The sequence below is a fragment of the Accipiter gentilis genome, chromosome 23 (genome assembly GCF_929443795.1).
Source record: "Accipiter gentilis chromosome 23, bAccGen1.1, whole genome shotgun sequence".
In the NCBI taxonomy this organism is placed as follows: domain Eukaryota; kingdom Metazoa; phylum Chordata; class Aves; order Accipitriformes; family Accipitridae; genus Astur; species Astur gentilis.
In genome coordinates this window covers 15157684-15180953 of record NC_064902.1, presented here as the reverse complement: position 1 = coordinate 15180953, position 23270 = coordinate 15157684, and the positions used below count along the sequence as shown (strand labels likewise).

Below are 23270 nucleotides of genomic sequence, written 5' to 3'. Positions count from 1 at the left end.
TATGGACTGCTTCCTTTTTCATGCCTAAGAATATGGAATATTTCATCCCTTTCTTCTTCTGCTTATGCTCTTCTTGTACCAGTATAAGAGATTTTTATGTCCCTTATTGTATCATGCAGTGCTTCCCCCTACACCTCCTGCTAAGAGTCATTGTTGCTTGTGGCAGTTCTCCTTGGAGAATATATTCTTGTCACCTGACAAGAACTTATTTTCCCAGAGATATCAAAGTTCTTTTGATATATATTGGTCTTTGCTCCTTCTCCCCAGCAGTAGCAAGAGGGTGTTTATTAACTTGACTGAGTTTGGTACATAATAGAAGTAAATGGTCCTAGCAGCTAAGTTACCAAAGTAGGAGTCTGCGTAGTGCTATTTCTAAGCTTAAGTTTGGCTTCATTTTACTTGTCTGTGATGAATGTCATGTGATGATACAAGATTTTGTGATTAACAGGCACAATGGGATTGATCCCAGTTTCTCTACGATTTTGTATATATTGAACCAGAAAAATAATTCCCTGTGCAAAGGACCTTGACAAGTCTCCAAAATAATCAAACCTAGAATAGCTTCTGAAGTGCCTAAACACCATTTGGAAAAGACATATAGGTAGAAGTTTTCACGAGAGCTTAACATAGATGAAACAGGGTTTTCAGAACTGATTGGCAATAATGCAGGTGGCTAATTTCTCTGAAGTGTAGTGAATGTTGAAGTGCTTTGAAAATCTGACAAGAAGTGTCAATGTCACAGTTGCTGCTCGTTGCAGACTGACTTTAGAAATTTGGGTGTTTGAAGATCTGGGCTAAGAGCAACAGTTACCAAAGAACCATTTTGGCCTTCTTTTCAGATGAGGTGCCTGAAGGAAAGCTCTTAAGTGAGCATTTCTAATGTCTGAATTTGTGATTTCGTTTTCAGAATATCACCTTGCTCTCTGATTGTCACTTTGCACACCCTAAGTTCTAAAATACAGGCTAGTTCAGTTCATGTTGTTTAGCAAATTCTAATGTAGTGGAACGTCAATGGCATCCACTCTCTATGAGCATACCTTTCAGCTCAGGTTCCTCCACTGATTCAGTTTTTCAGCTGAAATTCAGGTTTATTTTTATGTTTACAATATGAACTACAAGGTTTTGTATTTATTGCATTCTTATTCTGCTGAGATACCGAGAGACTGCCGTGATATGATTCACACAACTGGGGTTCTGTTTACTTGGCTATGTCAAAATACTAGCAACAAAGATCAAGCTCATCCCTGATGCACCTCCTGGAAGTGAGGACCATTCTGCTAAGGAGTGAATATAGCTCGTTAGTTGTATCCCTATGCAACTCCTGCTGCTGCTTATTGAAGTCAGAACCTCTGCATCCAGAATAGCATCCCAGAAGTGTTACTCTTCACCTTCTAGAAACCTGGCCTAAAGCAAAGCTGTTGTGATGTAAAAAACACTCAGCTCTGATCCACAGTCTTGGGGGTGGTATTCTGGCATCTGGCTATAAGAAAGCACTGAGCTTCTGACACTGAAGAGGGTAACAAGTAGCAGCACCTCTTAAATTCAGGCCTTTGCTCCCAGTGGGCTGAAAGAAAACCAAAGATGGCAGACTGATCTGGGGAACATTCAGACTCTTGGAGATAATGGAAAGTTTGGGGGGAACTTTGGATCAAGTCCTGTCTTTTCTGACCTGATTTGCGTATTCCTAGGCAGCACATACTACTCTCTGAACATCCCTTGTTAGGAGCGCAGGCTACATTTCTAGAGCAACAGCTTCACTCCATACAACTAGCACATTATTTTTTTAATGTATAACTGGCCTGAAAGTTGGAGTGGCTAGCTCTGCTAATTATATGAAACTCTTTAATGTGATGCTGGAGGTGTTAAACAATTGTACCTCCATTAAATATGCTGTGCTTACGCAAATGTGGCACACAGATTGCAAGTTCTAAAATTTATCAGGCAGACTAATTATTTAAATGTGAGCTATAGGTTACATAAATAAATAGCTCTCCCTCAGTAAATGGCAAGGTGTCATGGTGTTAGCCACGTGGCTTGTAGCAGAGTAGAATTAATGTTAACACTTCTGTAGCTTTCTTTCTCTGATTAGTAATTCTTTCGATGTTGGTAGATGAGCTGAATTTATGAAAGTTTTGCCTGCCCTCTAGGTCTCTATTTTGTATTCCTTGAGCATTGCAGCCTGTTTTTGACTCTGGCAGCAATGTTGGATACTAAAACCATGAATAACTCAGGCTCCCTGCTCAGCTTATGGAGTGAGGCAGATCCAAACCAAAGTGGGAGCTTCCCCTGGGGCAAGATCTCCACTCACCCAGCTCCTGTAACCCAGTCCTCCAGCTACAGAAGCAGCCTGTTTGCAATTAGCAGTGTGTATATCATAGAGCAATGACACAGAATTGCATATACCAAGAAAATAGAGATCACTGTGGTAATGAATAAGGAATTTGCCAAGGTAGGCTCCTTGCATTTTGCTGTTATACCTAATGCTGCAGGAAAGATACATGTATGTTCACACAGAGGCACAAAGTGATAATATGCCACCTGCAACTTCTTAGGATGGTTTTTGAGTGCAGAGTTATGAAAGCTCAGAAAATCCTATATGAGAAAAGCTGCTTTAGCTAATCAGAGAGAGTTTCATTAAAGTTTCTTGCTGTTATTAGTTTTAAATTCACTTATGTCTGCTTCACTTTAGTTGCCGGAGGCACCTGCTCTGGTGGTTTTCTGGCAGCAGTGCTGCAGAGGGTGGGGAGTGTTAAGTGACAGGTTGCACATTCCTCCTCGGTCTCCTAGAAGTGGCTTTTTTTTCTCTAGTCGTGCTAATTTACATGCAGCTTTCAAAACGAAACTTGAGCAAGCATCCTCCCTCTCCTTGCCCATCTGCCCTAATTCCCACTCCTCCTTTTCTGCTACACGACCCTAATCGCCTGATTTCACAAAAGTGAAAACCAGGTGACTGTTTCACTTACTCTTCACTTAAGGGGAATCTGCGCGCCTGATCCTGCAACCTTCACTAGTTGCTCTGGCAAACAGCAGGGAGAGTGCTCAGCACTTTGTGGGATGTCCTCGGCCGTTCGCAGACTTGCAGCCCGGGCACTGCGGTACTCTCCTGCAGCACTGCAGCTCTTGCCCATCCATTTTGTGGTGGATTTAGGAGGACGAACCTGGCTTCGTGGCATTCATTCAGCAGCAATGTCTGCGTTAGGCCCAGTGGAAGCAATTGGATCAACTCAGTTAGTGCAAGGGATTAAAAGGAGCCAGATGCTGTCTTAATGGACAAGCATAAGGCGAAGTTGCAAACTTGGCCTTTTGGGGAAATTGAAAGCAGTTTAGTTCAGGTTCAGCTTAGACAGTTGAGAAAGAAATTGTCTATTAGTCTCAAACCAGGCTGACAGAGCACCCACACCGAGCTCGCAGATGCTCCACACCCGGCAGGCAGAGCCGCGCGTTAACCTGCCGGCACCGCGGGGGCACGCGCTTCCCCTCGCAGCCTTGCTCAGGCTTGCGGAGCCGCACAAGCAGCAACCCGGGGGTCACTGAGCCGCTTCCCCTGAGACCAGCTCTCAGACTGGCCCAAACAGGGTACGTCTGTACAATGTGAGGTTTGTTCGGTCCGAACCAGACTCTGCAGGCCTGCCGTTTGCTCCTCATCCCACCGGCACTGGGCTGGAAGGTGAGTAGGGGCAGGATTCGGTCACCTTAGCAACCCCTCAGCCAGCACTTCTGGAGAACACATTGCACCAGGTTTAGGCCAACCAAATCCTTTCCTCAGCCCCCAGAGGAAGGGGAAAGAGGGAGGCAGGTTGTGAGCCTGAGTTATAAGCTGCTCTCAGCTCTGATCCCAGGACAGCGGATCAGCATGCCAAGGCTGACGATGAAACTGTGCTGTAACCCTTCACAGGTAACCTTTGTGTTCAGTGAAAACTGAGGTTGCTTTGCTGGTCTTTTCCTAGCCCAAAGAAAGGGAACAGACACTAATAGTGACTTCAGGTCTTCCTGTTTTCATTTTATTTTGTGAACAGAACCGCTGGTGAATCATGAAAGCTGCTGTTAAGGTCCAGTTTCAAGCTCTGCACAAAGTTGCAATGTTTAAAATTATTTAAACTTCTTCATTACGAAATATTTCCTGGAAACACTTCTTTCTTTCTTTCTTTTGTCTTCCAAGCACTTTTTATATTGCCAAGGTGTTTAGCTGCAAGCATGGAAGGCCATGCAAATAAGACCAAGCCAGCTGCACAGATTTTGCACACTTTAATTAAGTTGTAGGGCTTCAAATGAATTTGGCTCCAGTTTCTGATGCTTCCATGGCCTGTATTCTGTTCCAGTGTGGATGTTAAATCGTGCAGAAATGCAGCATGACCTAACTTTCATGTCAGTTGATCTGGCAGTAGCTGTTTTTGTGTAACTAATTTAAAAAGATTGATTGTTGGTTAATTACATTAATGAACTGAACCAACATGGGCACAGACCAGAGCGCAGCAGTCTCCTAAACAGTCATTAAGAATAGACATCTATCTTTTCACCTGCTTGTACAGCCTCCTGTTGGGTGGCAGAGTGTGTGGAATCGTAATTCTGAAGGTTAAACGACTTAGGGACGTAATCGCAAACTGTTCACCTCTGCTACCCTTCTGCCCATATGGCCCTGCTAGTCACAGTCAAAGTCCATTTGGACAAACTGTCTGTTGAAAGGTCTCCAGGACAGCAAGTCTGGTGGTTTCAGCTGGGTTCCTGGCAAATGCCAGCATGCATTACAAATCCACCAAACTTCCCTGGTTGAAAGGATTTTGTGGATTTAAACAATTTTGAAAGAACTCCTTTCCCAATTAGGGTAATTCATGCTTATCAAGGTGAAAGTGTACTAAGCAGAACAGTTCACTCTTCTCTCTAGCCAGCTCATGAATATGAAGAAAGATAGAATCAATAATACATTTCTGTAATTAAATTGGTAAGTCAAAATGATCGAGTTCTTGTTTTAGCAGTCAACGGAAGATGTATTTCTGTGTGTTTATCAGCGTTGGCCTTGTAGCCATTAACTACACTTAGGTGGCACATGTGCAAATGTTGCATGCCACGCAAGGGCTTACAAAAGAAGTACTTTAAGGAGTTAAAAAAAAGTTTGAGACAGAGACATTGGTACCTTTTCTAACCTGATTTCAAAATATTACACAGTGAATAAAGGCAACGGGATGCATTTTATTTTATTTTGAAGTGTGGGACGTACTATTGTATATCCTTTGCCATTATTAGCTCATCTGCTTGCCAGATTTCTTCAAATCATGAAGAACTTAACCTGAAGTTAGTAAGAATGTTGCCACTGGTGTGAGCAGAAAGGGAACTTGAGCAGGGCTGCGTATTATGAAAGATGGAAAAAAAAAAAAAATCCTAGTTACTTGAGAAATCAAGAATGAAAGTACTTTTGTACTGCGAGCCTGAGATAAGATATTAGATTGTATAGGTTGTTGTCAAAATCTTCAAAGGTGACATGTGTCAGTGCTGATACCATGGAATTCTGCAAGGCCTGATCCAATAGCTGCTGAGACTAAGGAGTCGTTACAGGGATTTCAGTCACCTTTGGGTGATGTTGTGGGTGACCTGTGAAGTTTGATTTTCAAGGAGGATTTTTCAAGGATTTTCCACAAAACCCTTTTGTATCCCAAATGCAACAGCGTGTGTGGGAAGCAAGTCAAAGAAAAATAGGATTGACCGACAGTCATATAGTCCATGCAGAAAATCTGCTTTCTTGATTCTCAGCTCCCTCACTGGCTATGCCGTCCAAGTGATTTGAGGTGACAAGGGAGGAGACTTACTCTTGTGGGTTGTTTGGAGACTGGTCCTGCTTCTCCATCGTCCCAGAGACTTCGGTGGACTGTTGAGGGGTGAACAGCTGAGCAGCTGCATAAGGGATTTCAGGCATTGGTTCATGACAGCTTAAAAATACTTTAAATGTGAGGTGAAGTACTTGTGGAATGACACATATGCAAATGGCATTAAATTATGGTTTTATCTAAGAACTTCTGTTTCAAGCTAATTAAAAGACAGAGGCTACTGCTGCAGGAGGAAAATATGAAAAGAAAACTATAGTGAAACATAAAAGTGTTTCTGATCAAGTGAAATTCTGTTTCTGTTGAATGTTTTATTTTGTTCCAGTCACATAAATTACCATCTTTGAAATACTAAAATTCCCACAATCAGCTTTTTATAACAGAAAATAATTTACATTTAAAAGGTTTAACTGAAGCAGCTAAACCTTAGTGATGAATGTGCACATTTGGCAATAAAACAGGGAAACAGCCCATGTTTTGGAACCCATAGCTGCTATATGTAATTTTAATATTTAAATAAGTAAATACAGTCTAGTGAGTGCTATAGGTATGCACAGAGATATTTGCTAGTTCTTGGGAAATGTGTCCTTAAGGGTATAAAATGCCTCAGTACTGATACAAAGCCTTGGAAATCTCCCTTAGCACTGATAGATAACTGTGATGGAAAGCACCGTGGCTTGAATGCATTTCATCCTCTGCAGAAAGTTACGAGGCTCAGTCACGTCACCGCCATCAGAAACCTTTCATTTCTCCTTGCAGTAGCACCTCTCTTCCATCTTGTGGTGGGTTGGCCCTGGCTGGATGCTAGGTGCCCACCAAAAGCTGCTCTCTCACTCCCCCTCCTCAACTGGACAAGGCAGAGAAAATATAACAAAAGGCTCATGGGTCAAGGTAAGGACAAGGAGAGATCATTCAGCAATTACCCTCATGGGCAAAACAGACTTGACTTCAGGAAATTAGTTTAATTTATTACCAATCAAATCAGAATAGGGTAATGAGAAATAAACCCAAATCTTAAAAACACCTTCCCCCCACCCCTCCCTTCTTCCCAGGCTTAACTTTATTCACAGTTTTCTCTACCTCCTTCCCCTGAGTGGCGCAGGGGGATGGGGAATGGGGGTTGCGGTCAGTTCATCCCATGTTATTTCTGCAGCTCCAGCGTGGGCTTCTCTCTCCACGGGTCCGCAGGTCCTGCCAGGAGCCTGCTCCAGCACGGGCTTCCCACGGGGTCACAGCCTCCTTCAGGCATCCCCCTGCTCCGGCATGGGGTCCTCCCCGGGCTGCAGGTGGAGATCTGCTCCACCATGGACCTCCCTGGGCTGCAGGGGGACAGCCTGCCTCACCATGGTCTTCCTCACCACAGGCTGCAGGGGAATCTCTGCCCCGGCTCCTGGAGCATCTCCTCCCCCTCCTCCTTCACTGACGTTGGTGTCTGCAGGGTTGTTTCACATATTCTCACTCCTCTCTCGGGCTGCAATTGCTGTTGTGCAGGGTTTCCCCCCACTTCTTAAACACATTATCGCAGAGGTGCTACCACCATCACTGATGGGCTCGGCCTTGGCCAGTGGTGGGTCCATCTTGGAACCGGCTGGCATTGGCTCTATTGCACATGGGGGAAGCTTCTAGCAGCTTGTCACAGAAGCCACCCCTGTAGTCCTTCCACTACCAAAACCTTGCCATGCAAACCCAGTACACATCTTTAACTAACAAAAGAGGAGACATGGACAGTATTTTAATTCTGTGGGAACCTTGTCATCATCCTATAAGTTGAAACAGTTATCTAAAAAAGCAATAACCACAAAATTGGAGGTAATGATTTCCCTCTCAGAATAAGAGTAACTGATATGTAAGGCTTGTCTTCCCCCTGCCACATCGATTCCTGATTTATCTTCTCTTCTTCTCCCCTACCCCCCTGCATTAAAGGGGGAGTGGGCCATTGCCGCTATAATGGTCTTATTCCCTGCTAGTGGAGAGAAGATATATTTCAGTTTTATGCTCTCCTCAAATGTACTCAGACACATGGAAGAAATGTCTTACAGGTGTTTGTATCATTGCAGATACTCCAGAGAATCGAAAACCCTCTGTATTCCAACAATAATCTTTCCCTTGACCTTAGTGTACTTTATATCTCAGCTGGGGTGCCAAGCCCTGTCATTATTGGAGTCAGTGAGAACATGGTGGAAATTTCAGCAAAATGGGGATGACACCCTGGATGTTAGTCGTGGGGTTGTAGGGCTGATGTTGTGGGAGAAGCTGTACAGAACTTCGTACATAACAGCACTCGGCCCTGTCTGAGGGAGCTGGACCTTTCTTGACATCTACAAGATCTGCCTGGGGCCATTTGATCCTTACTCTTATTAATATCAGAAAGTAAATTAGCTTTATATTGCCCTTCATATCAGACCTTTCAAGAGTCTCCCATCCTTTTCATTTAGACTGGGTCTCTGAGGGAAAAACCCGGTAATAACACACCGGTGTGATAATTAGTAAGCACATTCTACATAATTACAATGTTAGCATCTCAGGGGGGAAATGAAAGCTTGTGCTGTCCCTTTAACAGGACAATTTGATAATCCTCTTAGCATTTTCTCTTTTGGCTGATAATATTTCACAGAATTTTACTTTGTAAAATATTCCTAAAGGGAGGCTTAAGCAATAATGCACAGATTATGGAAATGACTCTCATTAAGTATAGGGAGAAACTTCAGCAAAGCCATGAACTGCTTCGAAACATGTAACCCCCATTAGGAGCTTCATTTAAATGTTTATTCACAGAGCAGTAAATGTTTATTATAGAACATTTTATTGAAACATAAATTAAAGAACCCTAATTATACGTATCACAAGTGTTAAAACAATATGCATTTATCAAGACTTAACTAAAGATCAGAGGTGAGAGGAAATGCAACTGCACTTTCATTTGCATCTCAGCAATACCAAATTTGCACAAAAACACCTGGGCAAAGTGACCCTGAGGGAAGGCAAAGGCACAGGACCTCAAGACAGTTGCTCTCCAGCTGTCCCTAAGCCTGCACCACCTTGCCGAGCAGCTTCGGCAGCACCTTCATTGGTTTGTGCACCACCCTTCCATCTGTAAAATGGAAGTGATGCTTTATGCAGGGGCTGCCAGGGTTTTGGGGGGGTTTTGCAGTTCTTTGGTATTCAAGAGGTAGAAGATGCTGTGCAGGTCTCACAATGTTCCGATCATAGTGTTGCTGACATATAATCCAGGAAACATGATGTAGCAGTTTCCCCTTCAGGGTCCTTGGTTGGACCAAGGTGTTTTTCTTCCTGTTGATTCACACAGGGTAACGGTTAATGTTCCTGCAGGTCTGCCCGTCCTGTCCACTGTGTTTGCTGGGGAGGGGACAGACACTGAATAATGGCAGGTGACAGGAGCTGGTGATGGTCCTTGGCCTGACCTTCCTACCATCATGTGTGGATCCTCATTCCTAGAGTTGCGGAACAGGTTAGAGGTCAGGAAATACCGGTTCAGAAGCACCATTCCACTCTTATTTCCATTTAATTTATTCATTTGCTGCCTTTCAGAGGACATAATAGGAGATGTCCAAATTGCATTTGGATCACCACTTCCAATGAACAGGCTAATTACCCTCATTATTGTGCCGGTTTTCTTGGGTTTGGGGCAGAGGGGGAGGGGTTGGCAGTTCTCTTGCGAATGCTAAAGTTGTCTTCAGCTGTGGGAATTATAACTGCAGATCTCAAGTGGGTTCCAAAATCTTTCTGCACATGTTTCCATTAGGTCTACATCCCTTTTCGAGCTCATCGGCAGCTCATTTCTTTAAAACTTTATAGCAGTTGGCAGATGCATTATTTATTGAGAATGCTGAACCTGCACATTTCTCAATCTACATGTTTGAAGATGTAGTCTACTACAAGTCCCCCACTTGGTATGGTTTCTGATATATTTGCAAATTGTCTCCATTTTGTTGCTTTCCAAAGTACGTGTTCTCTGTGCTGAGCAAGTATCTTGATAACTCACTCTTCCAGAGGCACATCCGTGGCATAAATGTTGGTAGGGATCATTGCAAAGCTTTCTTTTTCCCTCCTAAGTGTATGTGTACAGTGCAGTGCCATGCAGATAGACACGGGTGTCTCCTGAAAGGGCCCTCACTCTCCAGCTTGGTAGTACATGGACAGCCTGTGTGGCCTCCTCCCCAGGAAGACTTGTTCCAGTTTCTTCTTTTTTCTCGCTTTGTACCCTCTTTCTGCACAGTGTTTTTGATTCACAAAACTTCCACCACCATCTCCGTTCTATCAGTAGCTCCCACCCTTCCTGTTCTCCGGTTGCTCTTCTAGTTCATTCCCACCTGTGTCTCTGCTGTTTCCCTGAGCTTTCAGAGACAGATGTGGATTTCCCTGTCCTTCCCTTCCAAAGTGTCCCTCTGTTCCCCTGCACATGCTGCTCTCGAGACTGGCATTCTGTGCCACTCCTTTCCAGCTGTATCGCATCCCTACGTTTCTCATGATGGTAAAAAAGCAAGCTTCAGTTTTGTATTTTAATAAACCAGAGCCAAAGCAAAGGTGTTACAAGAGTGTGCTGGTCTGTGCAGCCTTTCTGGGTTTGGAGCAGCCCTTACCACCAGAATGCCAGAGCTGCCATCTGGGGAGGAGGCGCCGAGTGTCTGCATCTGTACAGCCTCATGTATGAGATTTTAGTGAAGCTGAAAGGAAAATGCTGATTCCTAGAAATGGGGAATTTTTGTAGGAAAGGAATTGTTTCAAGTAGTTTCCTGTCATGATTTAATATTTTATGAAAATTAGGTCTTTTAAAGTGGTCTTTATGTAATCTCTAACTCCTGGAAATGTAAAAAAGGTAAATAATATTAATGCTGGCAATAATTCTGAAGGCTGTGAAAACAGTATTTTCATTGACCCAACCTTTTTTCTTTTCCTAATGTTGGATAGGACTTTTTTTATTTTTTAATTTGTTAATTTGTTTCTCCATCCCAACCCAATTCAGGATTAGAAAAAACGTCGAGAACTCATAAATACTCGCTGAACAGAAACTGTGAATATGTCTTTGCCAGGACCTGCAAGTCAAGGGCCCTAGAAATTGGTTTTCAATGCCTAGAAAGAGCGATTGTGCCAAGTGTGCTAGCATCTGGGTAATGCGATGTATTTTCGGGGACAGCAGAGGGAGTGCTTTCTGTTAATGAGCTATGGATATACAGGCAGGGTTTTCCACAGAATAATTTTGTAACAGGGATAATTGAGCAGTTAATCAAGAAGAGCAAACAAGGGCTCCATGGAAGCCCAGTTTACAGAGAGGACAAAATTGCCCTATTTTTCATGTGGCTATCTCAGTATTATGGTTGATTTTCTTTATCACCCACTAACAGTCTTACTTGGAGAACGGTTATTAGTTTGGAATTTCTACAGTTAATCTGGTAGTTTAGAAGAAGCATTATCACAGCCTCCCGTAAGAAGCCCATGCCTCTGTAATGGACAGGGGACTTTGCAGCAAGCAAGGTCTTATCTGCAAACCACCATCCTTTTTCCCAGCGAACTGGCCGATGGGGGTCTCCCGGCCAGCAAGTCTTGCTGCCTGCAGCTGCTAATGCTCTCCCTGCCCTTCCTCCCGCCTGAACACGACAGTGGCAGGGACATTGGGGTTTACTCTTCCCGGCCCCGATGCCCCTCCGTGCCCCACATCACGGCCTTTCCTGATCTTGCTGCACCATGAGACCGTGGAAGCCCACAACTGCAAAGCTTTGTCTCTGTCGAAAGAATGAGAAGTAACGAGGTAAAGGATTAAGCTGCTGAAAGGCATCTGGTTTCACTGCATGAAGGCACAGCTTAGGCACAGACTGCTTTTGCAAGTGTGGGGGGAACAGCCCTTCCTCTGCCAACTTTTTGGCAGCCCCCCTGTCCTGAAGGTTGCATGACCCGTTGCCAGTTTTTGTGTATTCGTCCTATAGCAACATTTATTGCTAATAGACCCTCGGTGCCTGCTGAGGAGCTCTTGTACAGGCTATTATCTCCCTTTCTGTTGGAAGCTGAGCTTGTTGCTCTGCTAACCAGCACGGCAGCTGAGCGAACACAACATAATGTTCATGAATTATTGCAGGCAATGTCCATGTCCTCCCTGGTGGTGTGTGGCAGGGTCATCTGCTCTACAGTATTCCGGTCTACCCAGAAAATCTCTTTCAGTGTCTATTTTTGCCTAGTATTTTTGCTTTACATCTAGTGCAGTGGTGACACATTGGTTATCCAACCATAATTCAATATATTAAAACAGCTGTAACTAGGAACATTGCTTTCTGCATGGCCTTGAGTGCTGAAGCAAAACTCACCTGAGCTGAATGGGTGTTTTTCCAACAAAACAGGCTCCAGGTGACTTTTGTGAGCATTTTGCAGTCCTGGTTCACTGGAAATTGACTTTAGATGTATAATACGACAAATGCCTGTGCTGTTGCCAGATTTCAGAGTGGTGGGATAAGCATGCTCTGGAGCGCCCATTGGCAGCCACACGCTCCCACAGTCGTACTGGGAATGCTGCAGGGCTCCAGCAGAGGATCCTCTCGCTGCGGTGGGAGGTCAGAGGTGGCACATGCTGGCTCTGGCTCACAATTTCCCCTTGGCGCTACAGATTTGTTCCTTGCAGTACATTTTCTAATTCTCTGGCCGTTCTGGGTTTAAAGGTTTTGAAAAAGCTTCTCTTAAGAGTGATTTTGCATTGCTTTGATAATTCTCACCATTAGGACTTCCCCAAAGTAAGATTTCATTTATAATGTGGTAGCCACTGTGAAAACAGAGGAAGCTACAGTCCCAGCCCTAGAAAACTGTCAGCCTGATAATTTTTTAATTTTGAAGGTCCTATAAAATTCAGCTTCCAGAGCCTCCTTCCAGCTGCTGCTGCCCCAGACATCCCTGGCAGGAAATCTGGTCCCCAGTGTCAGAAGTGACTGGTGGGGCTTAGACATCTTTGACCTACATGGTGTCCCCCACCTGGGGTCATATAGCTGTGTCCTCGTGTTGTCATTCCCAGCGTGCCCATCTCCTGCGATTGCGCACAGCTTTCTCTGTCAGTGTCTGACAAGAAGAGGGAATGGTAGATAACATTCTAAGCAATGCAAGCATGTGTCTGCATTTGTTCTACCCTGATTCACGTGATATTGATTGGTCCATTAATGTAAGTGTCTCGGCTGTTGTATGTTGCTTTTCTTGCTTATTAATCAAAATAATGCAAAATGAGGGGAAAGTAATTTTTTAGGAAAAAAAATGAAATACAATCAACAGTGATTGAATACAGCCTGCTGGAATGTGATGGGGCTGCCACCTACCAGACATGAGGATACCCACAATAACTGGGGGGAAAGTTGAAACGCTTTATTTTGACATTTTTTACACACAATGTTTGGAATTTTTGTCTCCAAGCAATGTTTCAACGGAAGATTTGCCTAAATCTGTTTGTTTGGTTAAAAAAAAATGCAGCCAAATGTTTTGTTTCTATCTACTGACACATTTCAGTCAACTGCACATGTCTTTTTTGGGCATGCAGGTTTTTATTTTGCCTGGAAAACAAAAAGGAAGGAAGCAACTTTAATTTGCAGGCACCTTGAAGTTATTTCTGCTATGTCCAGCTGAGGAGACCTCCCTATAGCCATCCGCAGATGCAAAACACTGAGACATATACATAATATCCAGGATGCGAATACTCCCACTGAACCAATTCACAGGTTGGAAATTGAGCTGGTGCTTAAGTGCCTTGGTGGATTGAGGCTTTAGCAATAACAAATAGTACTAAGGAGCAAAAATGATCAATTAAAGAACTTAATGAATCCAAATATCAGTGTCCCTGAGTTGGGAAGGCCAGAAGCTGAAAGGCAGATTCGAGAAGGTGTGAAATCCCCTTGTTCGGTGTTTCTCACTATGTGGTAGCCACTGCTCTGTGCTGCTTGCATTTCCCTGTGGTTTTTTTGGTAAAGCTGAAGAGAAGGAAATTACTTGAGGCACTGTTGCTGCTCCTGTTTGTTTCTATTACACAAACAGTAAGGAGAATCCAAGTTTTTATTTATGTTCCATGCACAGAATTTAAAAAAAAAAATAATAAAAGGGATGTCTAGAAAAAATTACTCTCTTTTAAATTGGTTGTAGTTGCCTCAAACCTTGGGAATACTCATTTGTTTTCTGATACAGCTGACAGGTTTTGCTACGCAGCCTGGCATTGTGTAAGAACATAATGCATGTAGTAAAGGTGAGTAACCCTTGAGGATGTCCCCACTGATGCCAAGTGGCCCATATGCTGCCATAAACACTTTTTCTTCTTTTTTTTCCTGCTGATTGTAAGAGCCCATTTTGGGTAGAAGATCACATTAGGCTCATTCATTACCTGCTGTGCTGGTCTGTGCATCTGCAGTGCAGCATCTCTGCACTGAGCTTTGGACTACATCCCTGTGTGCTTTCTGATATTCCAAATTGTCTGTCATGGGTATACAGATCTTCTCCTGTGTGTATCCTGGATCATTCTGCCACAGAGATAAAAACTACTCTTAAAGGTGGCTGAACTTCTGGGGGATATGGTTGTTGATAGCTGATATTAGGCTGTATATATATCATCAAGAGAAGTTCCTGAAAATTGATACTTGTAGCAAAACTATCACTCCTCGTAGCAGAAGAGAAAGAAACTGACTGGCAGATTATTCTCTACTTTTATGAATAAATTTAAAATCTAATGAGAACCACAGGTGTGACACACTAGTGAAATTTTACAGTACCACTGCAAACTTTAATCTTCACCTTTATTTTCCTTGAAAGTCTGTCTTTGTCCAAAAGCAAAATTTCAGGCCTAGGGCTACTGAAGACCATCTTTAAACTTGCCTTGTGATTTTGAGCAATACATCATGAGAGCAGTGATGTTCAGATGATACATTGCACTAATACATCACAAGAGCACTATCGCTCTCATGATATATTAGTATAATACACTATCAGAACACTATCACTGATGTATTACTCAAAAACACAGTTTTTAACCCTCAAGAATCATCCTTGTGTCTAGCTGATTGCACTGAAAGCTGTGGATAATGATAAAAATAAGCAATTGTATATTCAGTTTCTCTAGGGTAACCTGAGGGAAAAAACAGTGTGGTATTCGGAATATTTCATTAACTGAAACATCCTTGTGTTTTCGTTTTATTCACTGACCAAGTGTTTTTATGGATTGAAGCTAACACAATATAGGTGTGTTCAAATTTTCCCACAAATAGCGTAAGAAAATCTTTTTTTATTTTGGATTTCATTATAGACTTGAGCCATGTTTTGAGAATGTTTCAATGAGGTGCATGAATTTCAGCTGATTTCCACCTCATCAGATTGAGTCAGGTGCAAGCTGTCTAAATTCTATGTAAAGCATTTGGTGCTGTTTCTGATGCTGTCTTTTTTTTTTTTTTTTTTTTTTAGAAGGATTTAGCCACCATCTGAAAAGATCTGGAGATGCATAAATGTGATCTGTCACTCAGATCGTTTCTTGCCTCTCCTCAATGAGGTGGTTGTGGGTTTTTTTCCTGAAGAATTATTCTCAGTTGTTGGGGGTTTTTTTCCCTCAAAAGAGAGTGAAAGGGGAAAAGATAAAAGAATGCTTTGCAATGTTGTAGCTGAACTTACTGCAGAAAACCAGATAGATGAGCATTTGTTTGATTTCCTAGTAGAGTTTGAGTCTCGAGAATCTTGAATTACCTTTCCTATATGGTATGAAAAGACTGTCATAATCTCTTAACAGGAAAAAAAAATGTAGTAATAATACAACATCAGTGACAAGTGATATATTTGCTTTCTTGTCCATATTTTTGTTCTTTTTCCCCATATCTCATCAGCATTTGTGACAAAAATACATTGCCGCTCACCTCCCTCACATACCAGATAGCCCAAAGCTGCCTCTGCAGCTTATGGTCCTTAGCTCTGCTCCCCCCTGAGCGATGGCCCTGCCATCAGGAGAGTGGTGCTCATGCTTCAGGCTCTGCAAAACTGGGCTCAGAATTCTTGTGCCTCATGGTTTTGGGACCACTTGGTGCGCTGGAGCCCGTGTCCCTGCAGGCGTGTGTCCCCAGTCCGCACCTCATACCACTGGGTGTTTCAGTCTGTTATATTTGGGCTACAACCTCCTGGGGGAAAAAGCAAAACTTTAAAGTCTTTTTAACCTTGCAAAAGACATTGCATTAGCCGTGCTGAACGGCCTAGTGCGTGTCCTTTTCTGAGAGCCTTTCTACCTCCGCGGTATCTGTTATGTACCGTTGGTTCCTCTGTCCCCTGGCCTGTGCCAGCACTGAGCCCAGGGCTGCCCACGCGAGCCCTTTGCCCACGCCTGCTACAGCCGCCTCCCATCACCAGCACCTTCTTATTCTTGTCAGTTTTGAAGTCACAACACGCAGCTCCAAGGTACATTGTCATTTCAAAGCTGTGGCTAAATAGTCTCTGACTGACAACTATGAATAATTCCACAGAGCCTCTAAACTTCCAGGCATTTCACTCTGAAGCTCATATAATACGGCAGAGCTACTCTCTCATGTTTTTCATCTTTTATATTCTCCAAAGAGTTGAGATACAGTTATGGAACAGGTTAATGTATTTTCCTCTGAAAATAATGCTGTGGGAGCCCGTGCGTGGTTACTTGTATGTGTTGAGAATAATGCTGACAATCCAGAAAAGAAAGTCATGAGCTTGATAATCACCATTATTTTGTTTCACGTTTTCAGCATGTTCATGTCCATGTGCTTCCAAGGAGGGCCGGAGACTTCAGCAGGAATGACGATGTCTACGAGGAGGTAAGGACTGCACTCCATTTCTTGTTCAGAGTTGGTTTTGCTGTTAGAAAATCATCTTATTGATACAGGCCCTGCCTTGAGTGGAAGTAATTAATGGGGTCTTCGCATCTTTATTGATTGCAAAGACCATGTGATAGCACCAAGACCTATACTGGGATTTCCTTGTGAGCTCCGGGTCAATCTGTGGTCACAAAGGGTCCTGAGGGAGGATGCAGCCGACATCTTTGGTACTTCAGTCTGTCACCACACACAGAGTGAGGTGACATCTCTACCAATGGTTGTGTTCTCTTATTTTGAGGGCGTAGGGGAAAAGAGTGACCACACGGTTAGCCTGGCATGCAGGGAGCATGTCCTACCCCAATCTGCTAGCTCAGGTGCCAAACCTCCCCCTTCCAACAAGGGAAAACACAGGCAGCTCATTACAACTCAATCACAAATTGCCTTCTGGCCTGCTTTTTGTAGGGCTCTGCTGAGGCTCTGGACAAATCACACTGTAGCCCCAAAGATGAAAATTAAAGAGCAAGTATGCATATACATGTAATATATGCATGTGTGCAGATTGTATGGCAGAGCTGGGGACATAAGCTGTTCCAGTGTGACTGAATTACTGGCTTTTGTTTAAATGAACAATTGTACTGGCATTAACAAAAAGTTTTCCCCAGCTTGACAGCTGTCACAATGACTTAATGAAAAAATCTCACTATTGTTAGAATTACGGATGGTTCTTAGTGGGTTTGGTAGGATCCTCTATATCAAATATGACATCTCCTTCTCTTTCTGAAAGTAATTAATATAAACTTGTTCAGTGCTACTGCAATACCGTCTGCTTGGAGGAGAATTCATGACATTTTCTGCTTTTGTGTTTTTTCCTTTGTGATATATACATGATGACAACTCCCCACTCGCAAAAAAAATGGTACCGTATTTTAAAGTTTACTAATGACTTAAATATGCAAAAGTCGTGAAAAAAGTTTATTATTGACCAGTTACATGAAGCACAGAGACCGAGAACCCCACTAATAAGGGCAAAACCTTATAATGAGACTGCTGAGCAAGGAGATCAAATGAAAATACATGATGGCCGTCTTATATGCTGCTGTAGTTAAAAGCAGTTAAGTGAGGCAACTTGAAAGTTAACACCAAAAGGGTTATCAAGCACTGGAACAGGCTGCCCAGGGAAGTGGTTGAGTCACCATCCCTGGAGGTACTCAAAAGACATGTAGATGTGGCACTTAGGGACATGGTTTAGTGGTAGACTTGAGAGTGTTAGGTTAACGGTTGGAATTTGATGGTCTCAAAGGTCTTTTCCAACCTAAATGATTCTATGATTTTTTTCTTTTCAAATGTGTTAAGTGGTTTTAGATGCTGCACCAACCCACAAACTGTTTCCATTTTCGTCCTATTTACAATTCCATTTTCTTCCTTTTAAACACATTTATTTCTCCCTTGTTATATGTAAATAGAAACAGGCAAAACTGTTAATGAACTAGACTATACATTTAGCACTGTTAAATGCAAAAGGGTGACAAATTGGTGAAAAATATTTTTATCTTGTAATTTTCAGTTATAGTAATTGTAGATGTTGCTTTTAGCAGACATAGGAAGCAAAAATATTTGGACACAGATGTGATAATATATCTTTTAGCAGAAGAATGTGTAGCCTTGGAGTCTAACCAGCTATTCTTGAATAACACAGAGCTAACTTACGCTTTTGTGCAGACTGTACCTGAACAAAGATTTCATTTTTTTAGGATGCCAGGGGAAAAAAACACATTTGATGCTATAAAAACTTTGATGCAAAGTTCTGTTGCTGGTTGGATTGGAGGATAGAGGGGCTTAATCAGTATGCTGTCATAAGTGGATAAACCTATTTTGAGAAATACAAGATGGACAAATTATTGAAAATACAGCTGACTTTGGAAACCATTTGGAGCTTATGTCAGTAAGGCAAAAATCCTTTGATGTAATGCATATCTGTGTTGTACCAACAAGACATATACCTTTGTCAAGAAGATCTTTTAGAAGATTTAGGAAGACATGTAGATCATGGTGGGGCAACAGGCTGAAAATCTGCAAGGGACAGGGTACCATTAGGTGAGATGTAGGTGCTCGAGAGAGCTTTAAATCCATCGTCCATGAAATTTGTACTTAGAACAATCCAAAACCTGTTTATAAATGGCATTTCTTTTCCATATATTTGAGTGATAGATGGAATTGTAGTTTAGGCAGCAAAGACCACCTTCCAAAATCATCCCAACAGCATTCTCTTTCTAGTATGTGACATGAGACTGATCAGCCTCCCTTAAACAATTTGTGTAATTGTAAAGCACACCCAGGCTAAATTTTGCATCTTGCAGTGCCTGGTTTAACTTCTGCAGCTAAAGGCTTTGCAGCTATTGGGTGTAATTTTCACGGATTCTGGATCTCAGCTCTTCTTCAACACATCTATCGCAAACCCTTATCTACCTGTAAATGCCTTTGAGCTCTCCAAGCTCTGCAGTTGTCATCTGTATATGCTCAGCAGATTGCTGATAAATCCCATTGCTCTGTGAGTATTTGACAGTGAAAGGAATGCCCAGATGTTGAGACATCAGTCCTCTTAGGAGACTTCTAGAGTTGAGACAGCTAGAAAGTACTTGCAGTCTCTTACTGTGTGTTTTATTTCTCCCATTCAGTTTGGGAGTGACCACTCACCTGATTGAAAAGACAGAAAAAAGCATATCAGGTTGATCCCTGCTTAGTCTGTTTACTAGGCTCTAGTATCTTCAGGCTCTTTTTGGCTATGAAGCTCTGACATAGCCTCACCTAAAGCAACGTTTAAGTGTTAAGAGTATACTTAAGGGTATGGTATATCTTTAGCACTTGGTTTTTTATAAGGTTGCTGATGGACACTAATGTCTGCTGGTTTCTGGATACATATTTAGAACTTCAGTACTGGAACATTAATTGTAGAAGGGATAAAAGAGGGTCTGACACCTATTCCACAGCACCATCTCTAAGGCGTTTCTTGGTGGAATATGTCACTTAATATTTTAGGTTTCTGCACCTCAGTGCATATGAAAGAAGTCACTGTGTGATTGTTCTAAGATACAGAGAGAATGATTAATAATAAAAAAAATCTGCATTGAATGTTTTAGATGTATTTCTTCTGCATCTTTGCGGGGCTATTTCTTGAGAGAGTATTTCCCAGAAAGTGTTAGCTATCCACCCTCTGGGCTCACTGTAGTGGAAAGTTAAAGGTATAGTTTTTCAGTTCTTACATTTTTCTGCAATTATTTGAAACCTAATCCTGCAAGTGTGCACATGTCAGAGTTAAATTGGTCTTAACAGGTTTTTTTTTCATAGGATCAGGTCTTTCATGTTTTACTATTGCTGGACTACTTTTCTCATCTACATCTGAGTAGTTCTTATTCATTGATTCACTTTTATTTCTTGGACAGCAAAACTATAGCAGCTAAATCTTAGGAAAACTTTTCATTAGAATACCTCTTTATTCCTCTATGTTTTCTGTTCAGTTTAAAATAGGTTAATATTTTTACATTTCTTAATCAGGGAACTTAAAGGCCTTGCAATCAAGGAGTTGCCTTCTTTGAGGCAGAGGAGTTTTTGCTATTGTGAGGGCATGTCACAGTAACTGATAAGAATTTGGTATGAATGAACATCTTTACCGTAGAGCGGCATCCTGTGTTGTTGCAGTCAGCACAAGTACTACAGAGTTGTTGGAGGCCATTGTGTCCAAGACATTCAAGAACATTATCCTGAAATGTCTCAGCAGTTTCACACACTCGGCCATCTGTGGGCAGTCCTCATTCAGTGTGTGTTTGAAAAGTCCATAGCAGAGCCTGTCCCTGGTCTCCACTGAGTGGTTAGCTATTACTGCAATATAAATAACATTCATCATCCTTTAGGTTGGCAGGTAATAGCCGTACTGGGCCACAGAGTATGGGGCTTTCTCAGAAAGGAAGACTGAATCAAAAGTCCACAATACCGCTGTTATGAGTACTGACCTCAGTAAGTTAATTTTGAGGCTGACAGCCTTGGATGGGTAAGGGCAGCCTGGCCTCTCAGTGAAACCCTAGGCATCCCTGGCATGCAGTGATGTGTTTTGTGGTGCACACTCCTGTTCCTCCCCAAATTCTGTGTTTCACTTGGTGGTTGCATCCTGCTGTAACAGATGCAGCTGCAATAACAACGCACGTCCAGGGCTGTGCATGCAAGGCAAAGAGTGCCCATCCCCTCGCCAGCTTTGCTTTCGTGCCCACCTCATTTCCTTGCCTGTCTTCAGTTCCCAACCTAGTCTGGAAAGCACTGAAAATACTGTAAAAGGGGAAAGCATGAGTGAGAGAGGTTAACCCAAACCCCTGTGTCTCCATTCCCAGCTGCCTGCCAGACCTGCATCGTGGACCTCTTGTAATGAGCCTGGATGAAACTTCCTAATGTGAATTCTTCACTAACTTAAAGATTTTGTAAAACGCAGGAGCCAGCAAAAGAATTCGCTTCATGCTGTCCTCCTTCCCCTCTGGCATTCAGGCAAGCAGCGAGAGAGTCACTTAGGGAAAGATATTTTGACTTTGTGATCTCATTCAGCACATTATGTTAAATCATTTCAGCAAGAATACCTATTAGTAATCATTTCCAGTTCCAGGGAGGATGAAGGAGGCATTTTGGCATGTGACTCAAGAACCTGCTGGGCTGCTTCTTCAGGCTGGCAAAACAGGGGAATCGTGGTGAATTCAGAAGTTTAGTCAAACAAGCCTGAAGTTTAATTCTCCGTGAGTGGCTTTGACTGTGACATGCCTTCACCCTGACCTGCAGACAGTGTCTCGTGTGCTGCTGGGCGCAGAGCCTGGTGGAGGGCTTGAAACGTGCACAGCTGCGCTGAACTGTTTGGGCTCCTTCCTACTTAAAGATAAGGTATATAATGAAAAGATAAATAAGCCCTAATCCAGGTCCTGCTAGACAAAATGGAAAGATGCCCAACAGCTTATGTGAGCATTGGATTGAACTATTCATGAAAATTAACGGCATGCAGAGCTAATAGGCTGTTCCTTGGCCTCAGAATTATATTGCACCTTCTGGGAACATATTGTAGCCTGCTGGTAGATCAGTCTGCTGCATCTGAACTCCCTTGGGGCCAGACGCTGCTTTCTTTGCACCCTGCGTGGGTAAACCCATGGAGAGGGAAGGAAGCAGCACAGAATCTAAATTGGTATTTTTTTTAAAAAAAAAGCTCTGTTTTTCCCAGGTACAAGTTTATTTCTCTGTCTTCTGATGCGGCAGCAAAGAAATTCTTCCCAGTAGGCTGTGGATTTTATCCTGGTCTTGCCAATGTTGCTCTTTCTGACTGAGAGCATCAGAGGAGGTTCTGCTAGCCAAGGAGCATAAGCCTTTCCCAGTTGCTTCATGAGTCTTGTGATATTATAGCGACTCCAGCAGGGCAAGTCAGTTTAACTGTGCATGAATATTTCCAACTGAGTATTGCAGCAGAAGCTAGAACTGTGCAAATAATTATGGTTTGGATTTAGTAGCTGAACAGACAAAAAAGGCATTTTGTGTTGACCTGAAACATATTTTTTTCACCCCATCAAGTGAATTTCCTTTTTGAGTTGAACAGGACGATGTGTTTTCTGGACCATGACATTTTATCTGATTATGATTTGAAACCCCCTGGAGACTGCTGCCATGCCCTGCAAGCTTCTTGCGTGTGCCCAACCCACATAACGCAAAACTGACAAATTTGTCAGTAGGGTCCAGCAGGAATACTGGGAGACATCCTATCATCACATATATCTCCCTAGATGGAAACCCCACTGTTCGTGGTATTTTGTGCCCTTTCTAACCCTGTGAGGTATTTCTTAATTTGATACCTGAAATCTCTGAGACCTTCCTGTATGCTGCGTACATTGCTGCACTTATTTTAAGATAGCAGGATATCATAATCAGATCTGATTAAGAGCCATTTCATTCACGGATATCTTCCATTGGATCTAGACAAGTGGAAGCAGCTCAACTATAGGAACAAATTAGAGGTAGTTAGAAGGGTTCCCATTAAGGCAGCCATCCCTCCTGAACACACACATGCCCTTTACACCGAGGCTTTGTCAGGAAGGTAATGTACATTTGGCATTTTACATATCATCGTGTAGTCTCATTGCCCTCTAGCCTGGCTCTGCATTCCATCACTGCTCTTGCTGCTTCTTACCCTTTCCTGCCTCAAGGTTTCTACAGTCGTTTTCCTTATAGGTAAAAAATACCAGTTTCCAGAAATCGCTTCCATTTAGTCTATAATATAGCAGAGACAAATTATTGTGACCATTACAAAAGATCTCTTGGCCCCTTCTGTAGGATGTTTACTGTGTTTAGCTCATGGAGTGTTTGCTCTTTGTGTCCTTGATGGTAGTTCATTGGCAAGCGACATAGTGACAAAGAGCCTCCAACCAAAGACAAGTTGCTGATAAGGGGATTAAAGCGAACATGGTCTCTCAGGCCCGTTTACTCTGTCAGTGCTTGGACTTGCTTAGCTGCTCAGGTGCTTCTTGTGTATTCCCAGTCCCGGAGGTAAAACTGTCTCCAGACCTCCACTTATCCTTTGAAACATGGTGTAAGCTGAATTCATTCTGGTGGGGAGAACATGCCCCATTAGTATCCTAGATACCCAGCTTTTTGG

General features: G+C 42.7%; 1 protein-coding gene across 2 annotated transcripts in view; it reads left to right on the top strand.

Annotated features, from left to right (window-relative positions):
* FHIT (fragile histidine triad diadenosine triphosphatase) overlaps positions 1-23270 on the top strand; it is a 632268-nt gene that overhangs the window by 522582 nt on the left and 86416 nt on the right. For both annotated transcript variants that reach the window (XM_049826730.1, XM_049826731.1), the window contains one exon: positions 16535-16603. In XM_049826730.1, the coding sequence (XP_049682687.1) occupies positions 16535-16603 (69 nt within the window). The remainder of the gene's footprint in view (positions 1-16534; positions 16604-23270) is intronic.